The 18,939-nt window shown below is 39.0% G+C and overlaps 1 protein-coding gene across 1 annotated transcript; it reads right to left on the bottom strand.

The window, feature by feature from the left end:
• Positions 1-645: 645 nt before the first annotated feature.
• Positions 646-18,757, bottom strand: LOC121416605. Its single transcript, XM_041610095.1, has 12 exons — positions 18,578-18,757; positions 16,515-16,624; positions 15,174-15,436; positions 13,506-13,670; positions 12,767-12,807; positions 12,225-12,334; positions 10,686-10,956; positions 5,883-6,091; positions 4,012-4,265; positions 3,216-3,380; positions 2,185-2,287; positions 646-1,184 (listed from the first exon to the last, which is right to left on the bottom strand). The coding sequence occupies exons 1-12, from the start codon at positions 18,735-18,737 to the stop codon at positions 1,092-1,094; spliced, it is 1,944 nt and encodes a 647-aa protein (XP_041466029.1). The 5' UTR covers positions 18,738-18,757; the 3' UTR covers positions 646-1,091.
• Between the last annotated feature and the right edge of the window lie 182 nt (positions 18,758-18,939).

The following is an 18,939-nucleotide window of genomic DNA, read 5'->3' as shown; positions in this document are numbered from 1 at the left end:
CACTCCGTTTTGTTCACGATCAGCCATGCGTTACATCTTTTGTTCACCATGCGATAGCTTCTGTGGGAAACTGGTGAAAACACGTTTATCTAATGAATTTATGGAAATACAAGCATTGTTTCAAGGGAGCATAACTTTTTTATTTCTTGACCATTTTCTGTACTTGGGGTATCAAATTAAAGAGCAGATATATTGAACTTTTCACAAATGTGGTTTTCGTTTTGAAACCCGGATCCCCCCCCCCCCCCGGCAAATGAGTTTTAGTATCCTTTCTTCAAATTGTTTTTGCTCACTCATGCGTGAATGAGAAATAACCTAAGTAATATCAGATGAAAGAGGTGATTCTAAGCTTTAAATTGGTAGGTCATTTGTCTATTCTTATTATGATTAAGTTATGATTAATGATCGCTAAATCTTGGTTTCGTTTTTCTGGGACGCACTGTTTATACCCTATCCTAAGCGTAACATCTAACCTTATTGCAACCCTAACCATAACCCTACGTTTAGAGGAAATTAAGCCCAAAAATGTCACCAGCACGGTTAACTTAAAGATCTACTGTATAAATACGTCATAGTATTGTTCTACTTTGTTATCACGGTGAACAACAAGCCCCAAATTGAGAATGACAAGCCCGAACTGGAATAACAAGGAGTTTTCTATTCAATCACTCGGGGCGGATCTAAGAACACAGCAAATGCATTGAAAATGCCCTTCGAATGACAATGAACAGCCGGGAGATCTTGTCTAAAGTTGTTGAACAGGAACAGCAATTTCGTCGTAGTTGTGAAGCTGACGAAAAAATAGCAAATTATTATGTCGCTTGTCGAGAGTCTTGCAGGACGAAACTGCTGTTTTAACCCCTCAGTTTTCGACAAAGAACTCATCACTGTTATTTGACGGCATTTTCAACACACAAAACCGTGTTTTTTTAATCCTCCATAGGCATGATAGGTCGCCGAGCGAAAACTTCCTGTCCACTATTGTACATGCAAATAAGAACATCCCGAATATGGAAGAGAAGTTGTTAAAGCGGTGTGTACATTCGTTGGTCATGTATTTTTCGGCGGTCAGATCGTATTCCAAGGCATGTTTACTTCGGCCAAGCATATCTTCGGGTCCTCACCACTGGGCATGGCGGGCCATCACCATGACTCCTCAACCATACCTTACAGTAGACAGAGATCTAAAGAATGGTAAGGAGAGAGAGAAAAAAAAGAGATTTGATGATAAATGAATGACTTTTTTAAGGACGTTCCACATTTAAAGTGAGATCCATTTCACTTTCACCAAACTGCACATAAGATACTTTTGTATCTGAATATTTGAAATATGCACAAGTTAAGTAGGGTCCATGTGCTTGATTTTTTTTTTTGGTATAGAGCTACACATTTCACCCGAATTTATGTTCGTAAGAATTGCGCGTTCAAAAGAATCGCATATTTTAGACCTTTACGAGATCACTATAATATTTTAAGTACTTTATTACTCATCCATAATCCCTAAAAAAAGTGCATCAAATTTTGCGGGAATCATTAATTGTATCGTTTACTATTTGGTTTGACCCTATGAGGATGAGATGCGGCTGCGACAGTCTGCGTTCTAAACCCTCCCCCGGTTTTCTTCCGTATATCCGCCACAAGGGAGTTTTCGCATTTACGACGGAGACACTCTTTACAACGCATCCATTCCTTTGAAAATGCATTTAAAATCACAACGGACAGTTGAGAGGCTTTTGTCGAAAGTTGGTGGACTGGAACAGCAGATAATCCCAAGATTTGCACCGGACGAACAATTGCAAATATGTCGTCGTCCAGAGTCAAGAGATTCCGATGCCGTCCCGGTTTATCGGAGTTGTAGAAAATATCTCCGTAGGAAACATGGTAAATGCGAAAAGTCCCTGTACTGTTTTGTTTGGGGAGCATCGTAGGCAGGGAAAGAGGGGGGGGGGGGTGATTGAGTTACTGTTCGTTTTCCTCCTTTAAAGTGTGACAAGGTGAGGTTTAAGCCCCTAGTCCCCTCCCCTAGATCCACCACTACAGTGCCTCTGGGAGAACAGTGTGCGTCACCAATGAGGCTAGCCTGCCTAAACAAGGCGATAACCATAATAGTAATAATAATAGTATTTTAGGAATAACTAAAGATAATGATAATGACAACAACGATATACTCCTCTATTTCCTTACCGATTCGCTCGTGAAATGATGAAGAAACGCAAAAGACTCGATGGAGAACTGGATCTCTTCGCGAGAGATGCGTTGTATGGTAACAGTATCGTCCTCAGGGCAGCTGAAGTGGATACGTTTGGTGGGGGTGAATTTGGGGGATAGAGAGAGGATGTGGATGAGTGAAAGAGAAAACACAAGAGCAGAAATGAGAAAATGTCAATAATGAAATTTAATATAAAAAATTGTCGTATCCAAACATAAATGCACGTACCAGATAGTCCAAAATCAAGTATCTGATCGTGATGTTCGTATCCGATCATTACCTAACCGTATACACAATTGGGACAATCCCATCGGACTATATTTGATATCTGAACGGGATACCAGGTCGTGGCGCCTGAAAATGACCATCCGTGACCCTATCCCATCCGAGCGCTTTAAATCGTATCCAATAGCATTACCTCGTAACTTCACGTGAAATGTCAGTAAGTTGACAAAATTCCTGCGATCAGCTACGAAAGTACAATCGTGGCGTTCGTGGAGCGAATCGTGACAGTGGAAACTATTATAAAGTTAATTCTCACGGTTACGATTCGTGCCAAGATTAAAACGTTTTTTGTTTTATCGTGGGGGGTAATGGCAGTGCTCATATCAGATCAGTCGGAGCAATTGTACTGATATCATGGATAGTCATGATAGTGGAATGATTTCTGACGGTTCAAGTATATTTTCTGATCAGGTACTGTAGACCATTTTTGCCGTTCGTAACAGCTCACACGACAGTTTTTCAATCTTTTCTACGATCAATACCGATTGCCAAGACCGACCTGATACGATCTGACACGATCACTACGACGCATAGGCGGCGGAGCAGAGGATTATCTTTTGTGTTTGGGGGAGGACGCAACAATAGCCGTCCCCCCAAACACAAAAGATAATCTTCTGCGTCGCCGCCAATGCGTACGACTCCTCAACGAGTAAGAACGCTGTTTAAGTCGTGGCGTTACTCCTGACAGTGGGAACGAGGATTTTGAAGGTCAACAACTTACTTGTTGTCAATGAACTGATGTGAGAGGAGGTCGCCGGGATTCGGATAAGGAGTAGCAGTGCAGCTTCTCAAATAAATTTCTCTTCGTCGGTTTCCAATTCTCTCCGTGCTCGCCTTGAAGTAAAGTTTCTCTCCTAGAGGAGCCTGAACAGGGTAGCTGGAATACCTGGACGGAAAGGATATCAATGTGTATTTTTAACATTATCGGATGTCTCCTGTGCATGGCCCTGGGACGTGGGGTGCTGAAGCACCCCCAAGATTATCAAAGGGGGTGCTGCGTGTACTATAAATGTAACCAAAATGACCTATATTTTTTCACAGTAACTGTTTTTTTTTTGCTTGTCAAATGGAAATCACCACCCCTGGTCGAAAAAAAAAACATTCACAGGGCCCTGTTCATGTGGTGTTAAAACCATCCATTTTGAATTATCTATTTGATACACCTTTATCATTATCAAGATTTACGAAAAATATTACTAAATTCAATTTTAAGTGAGGCACTTTTTTTCCATTTGCGTAGACGAGAACCGGAGATTTGAATCCTGTAATGACAATTTTTGTTGTTTAGATACTACAATCTTTTGATTTGGCATCATTTCAATGCTCGAATCATATTACGTTTCATACTGCTTGCGTCTCCGACGTGTGTTCTGTGTGTTTCTGCGGGGGGGGGGGGTGTGGCCGCAGAAACACCCTTCAACTTTTCGGCCTTTTTATCTTTCCTACCAGCGATACGCGGATTTGGAATCCTTGAATTAGGTCCCGGGGGGGGGGGGTGGGATCATGGTCACACTAACCCGTATGGGCTGGTGTAGGCGTTATCTCCATACAACATGAGGCTGTAGTTATACACCGCTATTGATCCATCCCATGTATCTTCAGCCATCACTTCAATATCTGTATCCAGCGAAACGAAAATCACGTGATCCGCCCTACAGACGATGTGTATCAGAGACCCGCCTGACCGGGTAACCGAGTCGGATTGTCCGACTGTGTCCTGGATGATCCGGATATCGTTGGTTACCAAAGCACCGTTCCCTCTTTGCGGTTCCTTGAAAGAGAATTGTAATGATGATCATAATAATAATAAATAATAATAGTACATTTCTTAAATACGCATAACACCTACAGGTCTCTATGCGCGAGTGACTAAATCAAACATTCTGAAAAAGGTGGGTTTTTAATTGAACTTTGAATTTCTCAAGCTGGGTAATATTTCTTCATGTCGATGGAAGAGAATTCCATTGTGCTGGTGCAGCTTTCTGGAAAGCCCGATCCCCATATGATTTGGTCTTGACAGTAATTTCAGAGAGAAGATTTTGTGAGCCAGAACGGAGATTACGCTTAGGTTTATGAATCTGGACAAGTTCTTGAAGATAAGCAGGGGTAATACCATGAATAGAATTGAATGTTAATATAAGAAGTTTATATTTGATCCTTGATCGAATTTGGGTAGCCAATGAAGGTCAGATTAGATAAGGGAGATGTGTTCAAATTTTCCTCTTTTTTATTATCTCAGGAGAGCAACAAGATTGAGGTGGAAAACAAGAAGGCCTATATGCTTCTAACTCCACTTCTTACCATCACGATGAAAATAATAATAATAATTAAAATAGTGATAATAATAATAGGCATCTGAAGAGCGCCATCTATCTAGAAACAATCTATTCCGAGATGCGTTGGTATTTATATCATTACCCCGGCTTTAGCTCGAGCTGCCTTCCAGCGCTCGCGCATTCAAGGAATTCATTCTGCCGGCTACCCTCTGAAAGGCGAGAGTCAGAGCCACTAGACCATCAAGACTCACCCGATTGATAAAGATAATTCTTGTATTATATTAACGATATGATAACTTCGCATTCTGAAATATAACACGACATAATTATTACCTCTTGCCCACTGTCATGCGGTCCATAATGATCGGCCTTTACAAGCTGTATAATACCTAGTTTCTAATGTAATGATTCGCACCACGATTTGATCGTATCAGATCAGTCGTGGAAATCGTAACGCCCCGTTCAAACTGTAAAGAAATCCGGTACGGTATATTGCCACGATTGGTTTTTCCAGAGCTGAGCGCCAAAAAAAATACCGTTCAATCTTTTTACGATCAATACGGTCGCCACCGCTGATCTGATACGATTCGATAAAATCACTACGATTTCTTTACGAATAGGACTGCGGATTTAATCGTGACATCGTCATATGATATCAATACCATTTTCAACTTTTTAACATTTATGTATTAATTATTAACCATTATCATCATCTAATTTGTCATTCTTCTGCTACGGTCACATGGTATGAAATAGGTTTTTGTAAAGGTATTTGTGATAGCAGCATCAATTATTATTGTCTTTTTTCATACTGGCGGTCTTAATTCCAAGCGGTAATATGAACTATTGTTTCATCCCTGCAACAAACCTGAATAGTATAACGAAATGCATTTACGCCAATGGTTATTCATGATCATCATTATTACGTAGTTGTCACTGTCACGATTCACGCTGTGGTACTCGTGAGGTAATCGTATCAGATCGGTCGTGAAAATCGTAATGATCGTAAAACTGAATTGTTCAAAGTTTTTCGACTGGGACCACTTACGAAGGGCCAATCGTAGCATTCGTGACGAAAAGCAGTAGGAATGAGGTATCAAGAAAGAACTCACGATATTCGTGCCGCAGAATTGGTAGTCGGTGCGCATGACGAAATGGGTCGCGTTGTAGACACAAGCAATACATGCTGGTTCCCGGAAGTACACGTGCTTCGGATCCTCGTACGGAACCATCATTTTAAGGATAAATATCTCCATGTAGGATTCGTAGCAATGTGGGGCTGGTTTCCGGATGGTGGGCTTTTCAGGAGTCGCCTTATAATCTGCGATGAGAATGGAAAATACATGAATGGGCTTTCTCACCTGGTGGAGTTTCATAATGCTATCCGTAAGTTAAGGGTGTCACGCGCGTAAAACATTCTCAGAGACTTGTGTGTTAAAACTGCACTTTTGAAAAATTCATAACAAATAAACTTGTAATCAGAGGGTCGAATGTTTACTGTTATTGGATAGGATATTACATCTGACATATCTGACCAGAAAAGGGTATCGCAGCCAGCTCATTGTAAGAATAAATCTCCAATTATGAAGATAACTATGATGGGACCAAACGTATCAACTGAAACAGTAAAATAGCCCTTATTCTTCCGCCAGTCAAAAAATAGTTCCAAAATCATTGATATATCTTCTCAATTTAGGCAAAGGAACTTCAGTAGTTTCTATTTCTAGAATCATTGTTAGATTTTCAATTATATTCATACACTTTTGTCAATCAGCAATATCAAATTGAGAAAAAAAATCGAATGGGTCGGGTCGAACGATTATCTTTAGCCTTCCTGATGTAATTAGGCCCATGGAACCTAAGAATGACTGCTTTTTCTTTTTTGTGGTAAATGATATTCACAATGACATTTTCGTTGATGTTGATTAAGCGCCTATATTGAAGGTTCATCAGTCGTTCTTAAAACCGCTCTTTACTTAAGGGGGTATCTCACTGGGCTTGAAACTAGTTCGCGACTACAAATTTTGCTAGTTGCAGAGACGTCTCCGCGACATCTCTAAGACGTCTCATGAAAATTACAGAGTCTCCGAGGACTCGCAAGAATATTAAACATGTTTAATATTTTTGGAGACTGTTTCTAGTCTCCGCGACGTCTCCGAGAAGTCTCCATCAGTTGCTGCGACGTCTCGTAGACTAATGATATCCGCGACTGCTGAGACTTCGCCGCGATGTCTCCGCGATGTCTCAGAGACGTCTCAGAGACATCGCGAAGACCTACTGGAGACCCAAAAAAATTATAATACATTGCGGAGACGTCTCCGCGACACTTCTTCACACTGTTTGACCCACTTCAGAAACCACGTGACTGAACGCGTGCTGATATCCCTCCTCCTGCTCCAAGTCAGGTGTATGATTTTTCAAACGTTCCATCGAGACGTCTCCTTGGTGAGAGCGCAAGCCATTTTTGTCTCCGAGACGTCTCCGCGACTGCAGCGACTGATAAGTTGGAGACTGTCGCGGCGACGTCTCCGTTGGTGAGATAGGGCCTTTACGGACAGCTTTATGAAACACCCACCAGCACATTAGCGAATGCGCGACATGTGAGAGTGGGAAAGATTTACACCTATCGTTAATATGCCATTTTTGTATATAACTTCCATGGAAACCTTGGTTGTGATAGGCTACTGAACCCTCAGGCTGTTACCATGGTAGTTGCCATGGTGATAAAGCTACAATTGATGTAAAAATCCACACTTTGCCACTCTCACCCAGGTGCTAATTGGGTACCGGTAGGAAACAACCGTCATTGTGGTTGGTTTAGCAAGTTTGCGCCTAACAGGCTGCTTGGAATGCTATGAATCCAGTGACCGGGTGATAATAATTGTGAAGCGCTTTGAACAGTCGTAGATTGATAAAGCGCTATATAAATGCCAATTATTATTATTATTAAAAATCTTTATAAAATACGAGCGGCATTCAAATATTAGAGCACACTCAGCTGGATTTTTTTTCAAAAAAATAGACCATTCATCTATCAATTTATTTTAAAAAAAAAAAAACTATTTGCTTTGTGCTGCACTCGACACGCAGCATTTTATTGATAAGCTGGTCAATACTACCCAAGTTATCTCCATAATTTATATACGGGTGTAAATTATACTTAAAATGGTATTTGAATTATGGGCAAATTGTAAACGAATCCTGTAATTTCTTGGAATACAGCCCGTGATAAAAAAAATCAATTAATTAAATGGAATACTGCTAAACGCTTGCGGGATCGAGAGCTACTTCACTGTATCTTTGCAATCTTATAACGGAAGTCTGACAGAATAGCTTTGCACCTGATCCTTATTTTGGCCTTTCATTAAAGGGAAAGTTCACCCTGAAGAAAAGTTTGTTGTAAAATAGTAGAAAATATGATAAAAAATATTGCCGAAGGTTTGAGAAAACTCCATTAAAGAGTAAGAAAGTTATTAGAATTCAAAGTTTTGGATTTGTGACGTTATAAACGAGCAGCTGCCCCATATGTACAGGTAATGTAATATAAAATGCATGAATTTCAAATTTTGTACACTGTTAGAAAATTTATCCTTAAACTAAAAGAAGTTCCTGCAGCAGAGTCTCGAGAACACCTGTAATCTTACCAGATTGCGTAATCTTACAGGAAATTGGTATTTGGTGTGTGTAATCTTACAAATTTCCTTAAATAAAACACTCTTTTCCCCTTTTCCTAACAGACCTGTTCTGTTAAATTGCAGAAAAATTCCTGTTTCATGAATTTAAAGAATGATTCTGGTATTGCTTTCTGCAAAATCTTTTATTTTTCTGTAAAATCAGGGGTTTTTTAACAGTGTATGGTTCCTGATGACTTTATTTTGTTTCTATTCATGATCGGGTGTGAAATGATTTGTATATTGATATACGAAAACTACAGTAAAAACCATTTTCAATTTTTTGAGAAAATGAGATTTCATAATTATTTTTACCATACGCTATGTAGGAATGCTGCTCGCATATGACGTCACAAATCAAATAATCCGAATTCTAACATTTTTTTAATTCTCTAATGAATTTTTCTCAAACCTTTGGCAATATTTTTTATTATTTTTCCTGCTATTTTCACAACAAAGTTTTGGTCAGGGTAAACTTCCCCTTTAAGTTTTGTCGTTAATTTTCCCCAAAAGATATCATAAGCTACTGCTTATCACTGCATCTAAATGGGAAATAGCAAATAGGTCGTGAAAATCGCTTACAAAACTTTCAATGATCCACTACTCAAATAATTGTGCATTATATTTAACAATTTAACCTTCGTTTGTTAGTGTAAGCTAGGGCATGCTTGATAGATTGGTTTTCATTGTTCTCAGTAACTGTTGGATGTATTGGGAATGCCAGACCAGGAGCGTTTCATGAAACAAAAGGTAAGTGATTTTCACTAACTAAAATTACGAACCAATTATATTCAAGTATTTCAGTAGATTGTAACAGTTATTGTAACTTTGTAACTAAACAATCAATCAGTAATATAATGTCCTCCCGTGTCATCCGACGTATGACAAACCGTTTTTGACCTGATCGTAACACAAAGCTTAGCGAAAGAACACTTCTGATTGGTTCCTAGTTGACATTCTGAACGAAACGCGCGTGAAACATTGATCTTAATTGGTCTATCGATTTAGCGATTGATTGCTAATTTTTGTGTTACGGACCCCAGATATATTTTGTATGAACTTAAGAAACAGGGTTCATGCAATGAAAAGACGGCTTGCCATAAATACGTTAGCGTATATATAACTCTAGCTACATCGTCCAGGGAGGCGTTTCACAAAGTTATAAGGGGAGAATTAGGGTAGCACTAGATTCCCGATTGCGTGCGGTATAAAATGCGTATTAATCACTAAGATTGCACGTTACATATCATGACGTGTGGGTCAGCATTTAAGCATGACTCTAAGTCATACTTAAGTCAAACTTAACTTACTTAACCCTATCTAGGCTGGGGTATTTTGGGAGTTCATATGGCCGGGGGGGGGCACCCAGCCCCCCCCCCCCCCCTTGCCATCTCGGCCATCGATCGCACGATCGCGCCGAAAATTGGCACGCGGGTTGCCTTATTTACATATTCTACAAAACTGTATAGTTATTTATTTCATGCGAATCACTATTAAGTGATCATTCTAATTTATGCGTAATTAGTATGCGAAATCTTACCTTTTCCTCTAACTCCCTAAATAAAGATCAAAATGTTCTACTTTTGGTATAGAAACTCTTTATGGTGTTCTAAGCAAGTGTATATGAAAAAACTTGCGATATCAAATCATTATCTTAAGTATTCTACTGTCTTTTGCAATTTCTTATGTATTTCTGTTTTTTTTTACCTTTTGTTTTTCATTGTTTTTTTCAGTGAAATTTGTTGGGGACTCTTCTGAGATAATAAAAAGCATAAAATAAATACATTTAGACCAGCATAACTAAAAATAATCATACATTTATGAACTTTGGTTGAAAACACATTTTGTGTTGACTTTGTACCCAAAACCACGTTTTTTAAGCAATTTTTGGTCAGGCATGCACTTATATAATGTTGCGTAATTACGGAATCACTTACCTAGTGACGCGAAATTGGTCTCAAAAGTTGCACAAGACGTGAAATTAAAAAAGTCACCGAGTGGTGCGGTCAACAAATTTCGCGCTGCGAAAATATCGCGCGATTTGTTGAGGGGAGGGGGGCTCCGAGGGCCCCCCCCCCCCGGCCTAGATAGGGTTAAGTCATAATCTTTGTGAAACAACCCCTGGTTTCACATGCCCTTCCTGAAGATTCCCAATGCTACAGTTACACCAACGTAACCGAATCCAGACCGAACGAAGTCGAAGTGAGACATGGAGATGGATCCACCGCTTTGAAGTTAACTCACCCCCGACGACCGTGAAATCCCACGATGCAGCTTCTGACGGCAGCCTGCACGCCTCTGTACCAGGTTCCCCGGCCAGCCCTTCGGGAAGTTCGATCCTGTAGGTCTGCTTTTCCTGCAGGCGTTCCTCGGGGATGGCGAAGACGATCTCGTTGTCGTAGTATACCACTGCTTCATCGTGTCCACCTCCAGCGGGTTCGACGGGTACGGTAAGAAGATGCGATCCATCGGCCCGAAGTAGCCGGATCTCACTCCCAGCAGTTGGTCTCTTGATCTAAAAACATATCCCGAATATAACTTTCCTATTAACATGGTTATTATGGAAATTATTTTCAATATTCAAAGAGTGATCTATTTCCTTTGTGTCCCTTTGCTCATAAGACGAGTGCATCACCAACCCCCCCCCAAAAAAAAAATATTAGTAATAAAAAAATAACGTTAATTGATAGCACTGGAAAAAAAAATCAAAATTATTTTTGATGATGGTAATTCAACAGATACCCCCATCATGCCCATTATGGCCAAAGTTCATTGACCTTTGACCTTAGTCATGTGACGTGAAACTCATGCAGGACGTTTGGTGATACTTGATTAAGCTTATGTCCAAGTTTAATGAACTAGGTCCATAAATTTCTTAAGTTATGATGACATTTCAAAACCTTAACCTCAGGTTAAGATTTCGATGTTGATTCCCCCAACATGGTCTAAGTTCATTGACCCTAAATGACCTTTGACCTTAGTCATGTGACATGAAACTGTAATAGAATGTTCAGTAATACTGAATAACCTTATGGCCAAGTTTCATGAACTAGGTCCATATACTTTTTAAGTTATGATGTCATTTCAAAAACTTAACCTCATGTTAAGATTTGATTTTGACGCCGTCGCCGTCGGAAAAGCGGCGCATATAGTCTCACTCTGCTATGCAGGTGAGACAAAAACCGAAAAAAAAACCGTTATCTTGATGTGAGTAAAAAGATTAAACAAACCTTCTTTGCTTTAAATTCGATTTTGATGGAAATCTCATTGTATTGAACTATTTCACTATTTATTAAAATAAAGGTGTTTTCGGAGACGCATTGACCCTCTGGATTTCCCGCGCATAACTTAAATATAATAAATGTGTGAAATTATACATGTACAACAGCAGAGTGCTTTGGCAACTCTTTTTTCTTTAAATAGTTTTTGAAACAATTGGATGAAGAGAACAATGGTAGTATAGGCGAAGCTTAAATCAAGGTTCGCCAGAGCTATCTGCCCTTTGGAAAAAATGGTGATGCCGAAAATAAGGCATGCCGGCTTTTTGAGTGCTCAAAACCTACACTCAAAAGTAGGAAATTATAATTGGTAAAGTGTAGAATATTTGTCCATCTGACGGTCAATCGGAGCGGGATCGCACTAGCCACTAACCTGTCTCTGTCAGTCAATTTTTCCAAAGAGCAAATAGCTCTGGGAAGGCTTGATTTAAGCTTCGCCTGCCATTGTTCTCTTCATCGATTCTTTCACAATATATATATATATATATACATGTATGTCACTTACGCTCTTATCAAACCGGATCATGAAAACCGACTCGCTCTTGTGAATCTTCCGGCCAGAGCTGGGTCTGGAAGTAATTGGATCAGGAATCGGTCCGCTGATTGCTGTAGCATCTAAAAAATGGAAGATAAATGAATTCTTCATTTGAATCACCATGATTTGTTTTATTTTGAGATGCTCAATTGTGTGAAAATAAGGGTGCAGGCTGGTTTGAGCATGGGGAGGTGGAGCTGAAGTGGTGTGAGGGTGCACATCTTTGGGAGGTGGAACTAAGGTTTGGAAAATCAGCTGTTGAAAGCAGAAGGGTTAAAAATATAAAATCTTTCTGCTTGCCAGTGTCGGAACTTCTCTGCCTCAGCGGGAGGGTGCACGTGCACCCAGTGCACCCCCCCCCCCCAGGTTACGCCCTTGGTGAAATTTTCGAATTTGTACAACGCCCATGGAAAAGTGTTTTCTAGATGGACCCCCCCCCCCACAAAAAAAGAAAATTACGAAAAAGACGCGTCTGCTCAAGAAATTAATTGTTAATACCTCTTTTCGCTTACCTCCCACAAGGAGACTAATACAAGTCATTTCTCCTTGGAAACTGCAAGATACAAAAAAATATGGAGTCATTGTCAATTTAGTATTAATCGTTAAATGAATTATTAAATGGCGAGACGATACAGCCGTTTCAGTTCGTTTTATACAAATGGTACCATGAGCAAGTTTTAAGCACGTTTCTTTTCGAAGCGCTGAGGCGCAGATGGAGGACAACATGGGTTTTTTTGCTCCACGGCGCACGACAGATTCAAGAACATTAGAAAAGAAATTTTAAATGCCTTCATGAAAACGAATAATCAAAAAGTCATGGTCGAAAGTATGTAAATAAATACAGCAACTTTGTCCTGGACTTTGGATGAACGACATAGAAATTGCATTTTTTGTCGGGTTTGAATCTTAAGACGATGTGCTGTCACGATCCACCAACCTTCGACAATGACCTCTAATCTGTCCATTGTGACTTGACAGGCCTTTTTAATAGATTCTGAATGTTGCAGAAAGCGGTGTTAAAACTGACACCAATTGGTGTTAATAGAGGACCACACTCTGAGGTGTTAAAATTACACCTTAGAGATTAAAGACAACAACAAAGAGTGTAAATGTAACAACAAAAGGTGTTGTAATAACACCTATAGGTGTAAAACTAACACCACCAATTTAACACCGGTATAAAATAAGTGGTGTGGTCCTCTATGTACACCGGTTAACACCACAGCTTTTTGCTGTGTATCTTGAACTTGCCCATTTGAATCCTCCGGTTGGTAGCACAGGGTGTTGGTCCGCCCTTCCTCACTCGATGGGGGTGTCCATGTTACAATGACAGAGGACTCTTGAGGTCTCTCAGGAACAGCCCTGATTTCGCTCTTGTGCATGCCAAGAAGACCAGTTGTCATAATCGACCGAATCCTGCATGGAACAGAAAGAGAAAGATTTTAAGTGACGATAGTTTAGGGTCTTATTTATCACATCGTCAAGTCGCTTCCTCCAGAGAAGAGAATTTAATAAGTCAAACGATTTTGTATTTACATCATGATCCGTATGCAAATAAGCTCACTGATGACGTCACTCATTCACTACTAATTTTTGTATTTTATCACATGAAATATTCAATATTCTCCTCATTGTCGTGTGAAACTAAGTTTTATTGCTCCCTGAGCTACTTTCGTTTTAACATTATATCGTTCAGCAAAGTTGTTCCTTATTTTCAAATCTGTGAATATTAAAATATTGTATAATTCAATCCATACCCCCCTTAAAAATATATAAATAGTTGGTGAGGAATATCTCATATCTCAAAAAATAAAAATTGCTACCGAGAAATTTAGTTACGAATAGAGTAAGACTCGTACTTACATTTTCCGCAAAAATCTCAAAATCGATTTTTTTTTTAAACCAAAATTGACTGATACGACGGTCCGGATGACCGCCGACGATTTGTTCAGATAACTGTTTCTCTGAAAAAATAAGCGGAACTTGAAAATGTCAAAACTTTTGACTTATTTTCCATTAAAATACGATAAAATTTTCAATGTAGTTGTTCTTTGCATTTTCTATTTGTTTCAATCAAATAAAGATTTTTCTGCGGTGGACCTGACCTTTACGTAGTTCTACACTACAATTAATTCCATTTCACAGACTAATAACTCATCTTTACGGACTATTGTGTCCCACAAATCAGGCAGAACCCGAGGTACTCCTTCAAAAGGATCGACAAGAAATAACCAATATGCTCTTGACTGTATTGTCCAGCCGAAAGATGGTAAATTGCCAATTCGTCCACTCACCATATGGTCTCCCTTTATTTAGTATAATGCCATTCCTTCCATCAACATTTGGTCTAACAACCATTTTGTCAATTAACCATGTCGTCGAATTACCATTTCGACTCTGACCATTTCGTCCCATCACCATTTCTACTATGACCATTTCGTCCCATAACCAGTTGGTCTAATATCCATGTTATTTTTATTCATTTTGCAAAATCTAACATTTAATCCAATTAGACCAAATGGTATATGGACTAACTGGCTATTGGACGAACTGGTTTTTAGACGAAATGGCATTAGAATAAATGGAAGTAGACAATGTGGTGAGTGGACGAACTTATGGTAGACGAAATAATAGTCGACGAGTTGAAAATTGGACGAATTGGCATTAGACGAATTGGAAATAAAGTGAAAAAAAATTGTCAAATCAACTGATTTAATGGTGAGAATATACCAGAATTCGGGTTAATATCTGGCAATTTTTATGTGTCCCAGACAGACTCACTTACAAATCGGTAGATTTGACCGATCTTTGGTCACGATACCAAATATAGCTACACGATTTTTTTTTTATAATGCCAATGAACGTAGAGGGCGGCAACGCCGACAAAGTGTGACGCCCTCTACGGTGGTTTGATCATACCTTGATCCAGGAGTTACCGCCCGAGCAGTGAGCGTGATGCTGAAATCTTCACCAACTGGTCGCATCAAACAATCCGGTAAGGAGGAGACGATCTCCGGCTTCGGGCATGACCGCTTGCCCACAATCCTCAGCATGAATTGGAAGGGCACGCTGCTAAGAACTTCGCCCTTTCTGTTGAAGTCCTCAAACATGATGGGCACTCCGTACCAACCCACTGTCGAACGTCTAGGATTAACCGACAGCTGGCATCCTGCCGCGGTGTTCTGTAAAGGTGACAACGTTGATCGCACAGAAAATTGAACATTTTAATCAAATGTGAGATTTGAAACTTGGTTTAATCTTTGTGGATATCAAGAAGTCCGCCTTTTTAAGTTTTATGATACAGTCAACGCGGATATTTACGTGAAGATAAGTTGTGGTAATTCGTTTTCCAAGAGAAACTATCGGGTCACTTCTATGTATAGCTGTTATTTTTTTTTATTTCATACTGTGTATTTTACTTGTCATCAGCTACTTGAGGCAAACCGCATGATGAATAATTCATCTCGACTATCTTCCGCTATTTGCTGTTGAGGTACCACTTGCAACATCCTGTGTTTGCTTTCATGACATCGAATGAAATCGATCCATTAAAGAGAAATTCCAGTAGTTGCAGTGAACACTGATTTCATGAGAAAGTCTGTAAATCAAGGCTTAATTGTCAGTATATCATCGAGGATCTAGATCTGGTACAGTTACATAAACTGAACTTTGTGAAATCTTGAAATCTACGCTGAAAAATTTTCACACTGAAGATCACCAACACAGATAGGCACACGTGGGACAGTGTATTAATATTTCTGGAATAAAGACCCGACGGAACTGACCGAATCCGCGCTTATTTTGCTTATTTCTCAGCAATCACACAATTTCTTTCAGAATCCTTTGGTACATATTTTTTATTCATACAAACAGACACTTCAGTGGTCATTGTATTAGATTCTGTAAAAAAGTCATTTTGAGGTCGTTACCAAAACTGGAATTTATCTTTAAGCACCTAGCAAATGAGTTAGATTTACAAAAAAAACCTACCCGAAAAGTAAGTCGTAAGTTCATAGTTCCATAAATATGTTATATTTTAAAGCATTAGGGATAATATTTATCAATATCATTATTATTTCATTATTTTTTTGTATCACGTAATTGTAATCATCATTATTGTTGTTATGATTTGTACATTTATTCATTTTCCATTTTTTGGTTTAATCTTTATTTATTTATTCATTTATTTGTTTGTTTATTCATTTATTTATTAATCTTGGCGATTTCACAGAATCGCATTACTTCATATAAATCACATACCTCAAGTGACCAATCTATTTGTGATGACGTGCCCCCGCAGTTTGTTTCGCATTCTCCCTTCCGTAATTGCACCCATCGGCAGCGTACTTCATCACCATCGCTATCAATAGCTATAAACAAACAGACAAACAAAACAGAATTAGTATATATATATATATATATATATATATATATATATATATATATATATATATATATATATATATATTAACTTCTATTCTTGTTCTCATCGTTAGGGTTAACATAAACTCTAAACTTTGTATTTGTCGGATGCGTCATGGTCTAGTGGTTCTGACTCTCACCTCTCAAACAGAGGGTCGTAGGTTCGAATCCTGTCCATGACGTGTTTTCCTGTAGCAAGAAATATATCCACACTGTGTTGCACTCGACCCAGGTGAGGTGAATGGATACACGGCAGGATTGATTCCTCCTTCCATGCACTGAGCGCTGGTGATGGTAGCTCCTGTTAACGTCGGAGTAATAATAGCAGCGTTTTGTGTCCTCAGGCGAAACGCGCTTTGTAAACCCAGCTATTATTATTATAGATAGTAGTATTAACAATATCATTATTATCGTTTATAGAGGGAGCAAGCTGACCAACACCATTCAAGTAGACCTGCATTGCTCAGAATATTGTATTGTGGATTAGGAACCTTGTCAGATTGGAGTAGGTGAGAACTTGAGATGGCGTTACACAAGGTTAATGGTTCATATTTGCCCTAAAGGACAAGTCCACCCCAACAAAAACTTGATTTGAATAAAAAGAGAAAAATTCAACAAACATAACACTGAAAATTTCATCAAAATCGGATGTAAAATAAGAAAGTTATGGCATTTTAAAGTTCGCTTATTTTCAACAAAATAGTTATATGAACGAGCCAGTTACATCCAAATGAGAGAGTTGATGTCATCACTCACTCACTATTTCTTTTGTATTTTATTATATGAAATATGAAAAATTTTTATTTTCTCATCATTTTCATGTGAAATGAAGTTTCATTCCTCCCCGAACACCTGGAATTCCATTATTTTAACATTTTGTGCTTCAGGCAAGGAGGTCCTAATCGTCAAATTCGTAAAAATTAAAATATTGTGTAATTCAAACAATAAAAAACAAGAGAAATAGTGAGTGAGTGACGTCATCGACTCTCTCATTTGGATGTAACTGGCTCGTTCATATAACTATTTTGTTGAAAATAAGCAAAACTTTGAAATGTCATAACTTTCTTATTTTACATCCGATTTTGATGAAATTTTCAGCATTGTGCTTGTCTGATTTTTCTATATTGATTCAAATACAAAATTTTCTCAGGTGGGCTTGACCTTTAAGTTCGATTTTCGAATTCTTAATTTTTTTTTTATCTTGATTCTCTGATTCGTCATTTTTTTAGTGTTCCCCATGCATCGGATGGCTCGGCAGAGAGACCTTATGGTCATAATAACGGCAAGTTCACCCTGACAAAAAAGCTTATAGCGAAAAAAGCAAGAAAACAAATTATAACAGAAAAAGATAAAAGTTTCAGGAAGGCACCGGCGTTCAAAGCTGGGGCCCGGGTTCGATTCCATACTGAGACTTTTGTTTCGGCAACACCTATTTTTCCAAAATGCACATTGCTCTGGGGGTTCTTGATTTAAGCTACGCCTACCATTGTTCTCTTCATCCATTTCTTTACAATATTTAAGTAAAAGAGTTGTCAAAGTAGTTGTACATGTATAACTTCACACATTTGTATACTTTCTCCCATACGTGTAATGTATCAAAGCAATACCTTTGATCCAGCTAAGGCATGGCGGCTTGTCATTGTTCAAAACCCACCTTCACCCGACAAAGGAAATTATGATTGGTCTAGTGTCGAAAATCTGTCTAGCTGACGGTCAATCGGATCGGGGTCGCCCTAGCCACTAACCCGTCTCTGTGGTCTAGTGGTAAAGGCACTGGCGTTCAAAGCTGGAGGCTCGGATTTGATTCCCGGCAGAGCCATTTTTCGGCATCATTAATTTTTCTAAAGGGTAAATAGAATATTAATGAAATAATAGATAAATATCTATAGTCAGTGGCATACCCGGAATGGTTATGTTTGTCCTCCGACAACCCTTGCTTAGGATCTTCACTGGTGTGCCAGTAACTTGAGGTGGGTTATTGATAGCGTTTGTATCCTCTCTGGGGACGAGGTTGACTGTCATTCGAAAAGTCCAGTACTTAGGAGGAACATAATTCACCATGTCGACCCAGCAACAGTCTGACCATCTATACAGTAGAAATACAATTACGTATTTTAGCACCCACACAGTAAAACTGCGGTGTTAAAACTGACACCAATTGGTGTTAACAGAGGACCACACCCTGAGGTGTTAAAATTACACCCTAGAGATTAAACGTATTGTAAATGTAACAACAAAAGGTGTTGTAATAACACCTATTGAA

This window comes from Lytechinus variegatus, chromosome 6 (genome assembly GCF_018143015.1).
Source record: "Lytechinus variegatus isolate NC3 chromosome 6, Lvar_3.0, whole genome shotgun sequence".
Lineage (NCBI taxonomy): Eukaryota > Metazoa > Echinodermata > Echinoidea > Temnopleuroida > Toxopneustidae > Lytechinus > Lytechinus variegatus.
This window is presented reverse-complemented; position numbering and strand designations above follow the sequence as displayed.

What these genes read in the sequence shown, in the direction of transcription:
- LOC121416605 (XM_041610095.1), bottom strand. Translation starts at nt 18,737, where the DNA reads ATGGTGAATTATGTTCCTCCTAAGTACTGGACTTTTCGAATGACAGTC. An exon ending in AAATAGATTGGTCACTTGAG is followed by an intron (nt 15,437 to 16,514) that starts GTATGTGATTTA and finishes TCACCTTTACAG; the next exon opens with AACACCGCGGCAGGATGCCA. An exon ending in ATCATTTCACGAGCGAATCG is followed by an intron (nt 1,185 to 2,184) that starts GTAAGGAAATAG and finishes ACCATTCTTTAG; the next exon opens with ATCTCTGTCTACTGTAAGGT.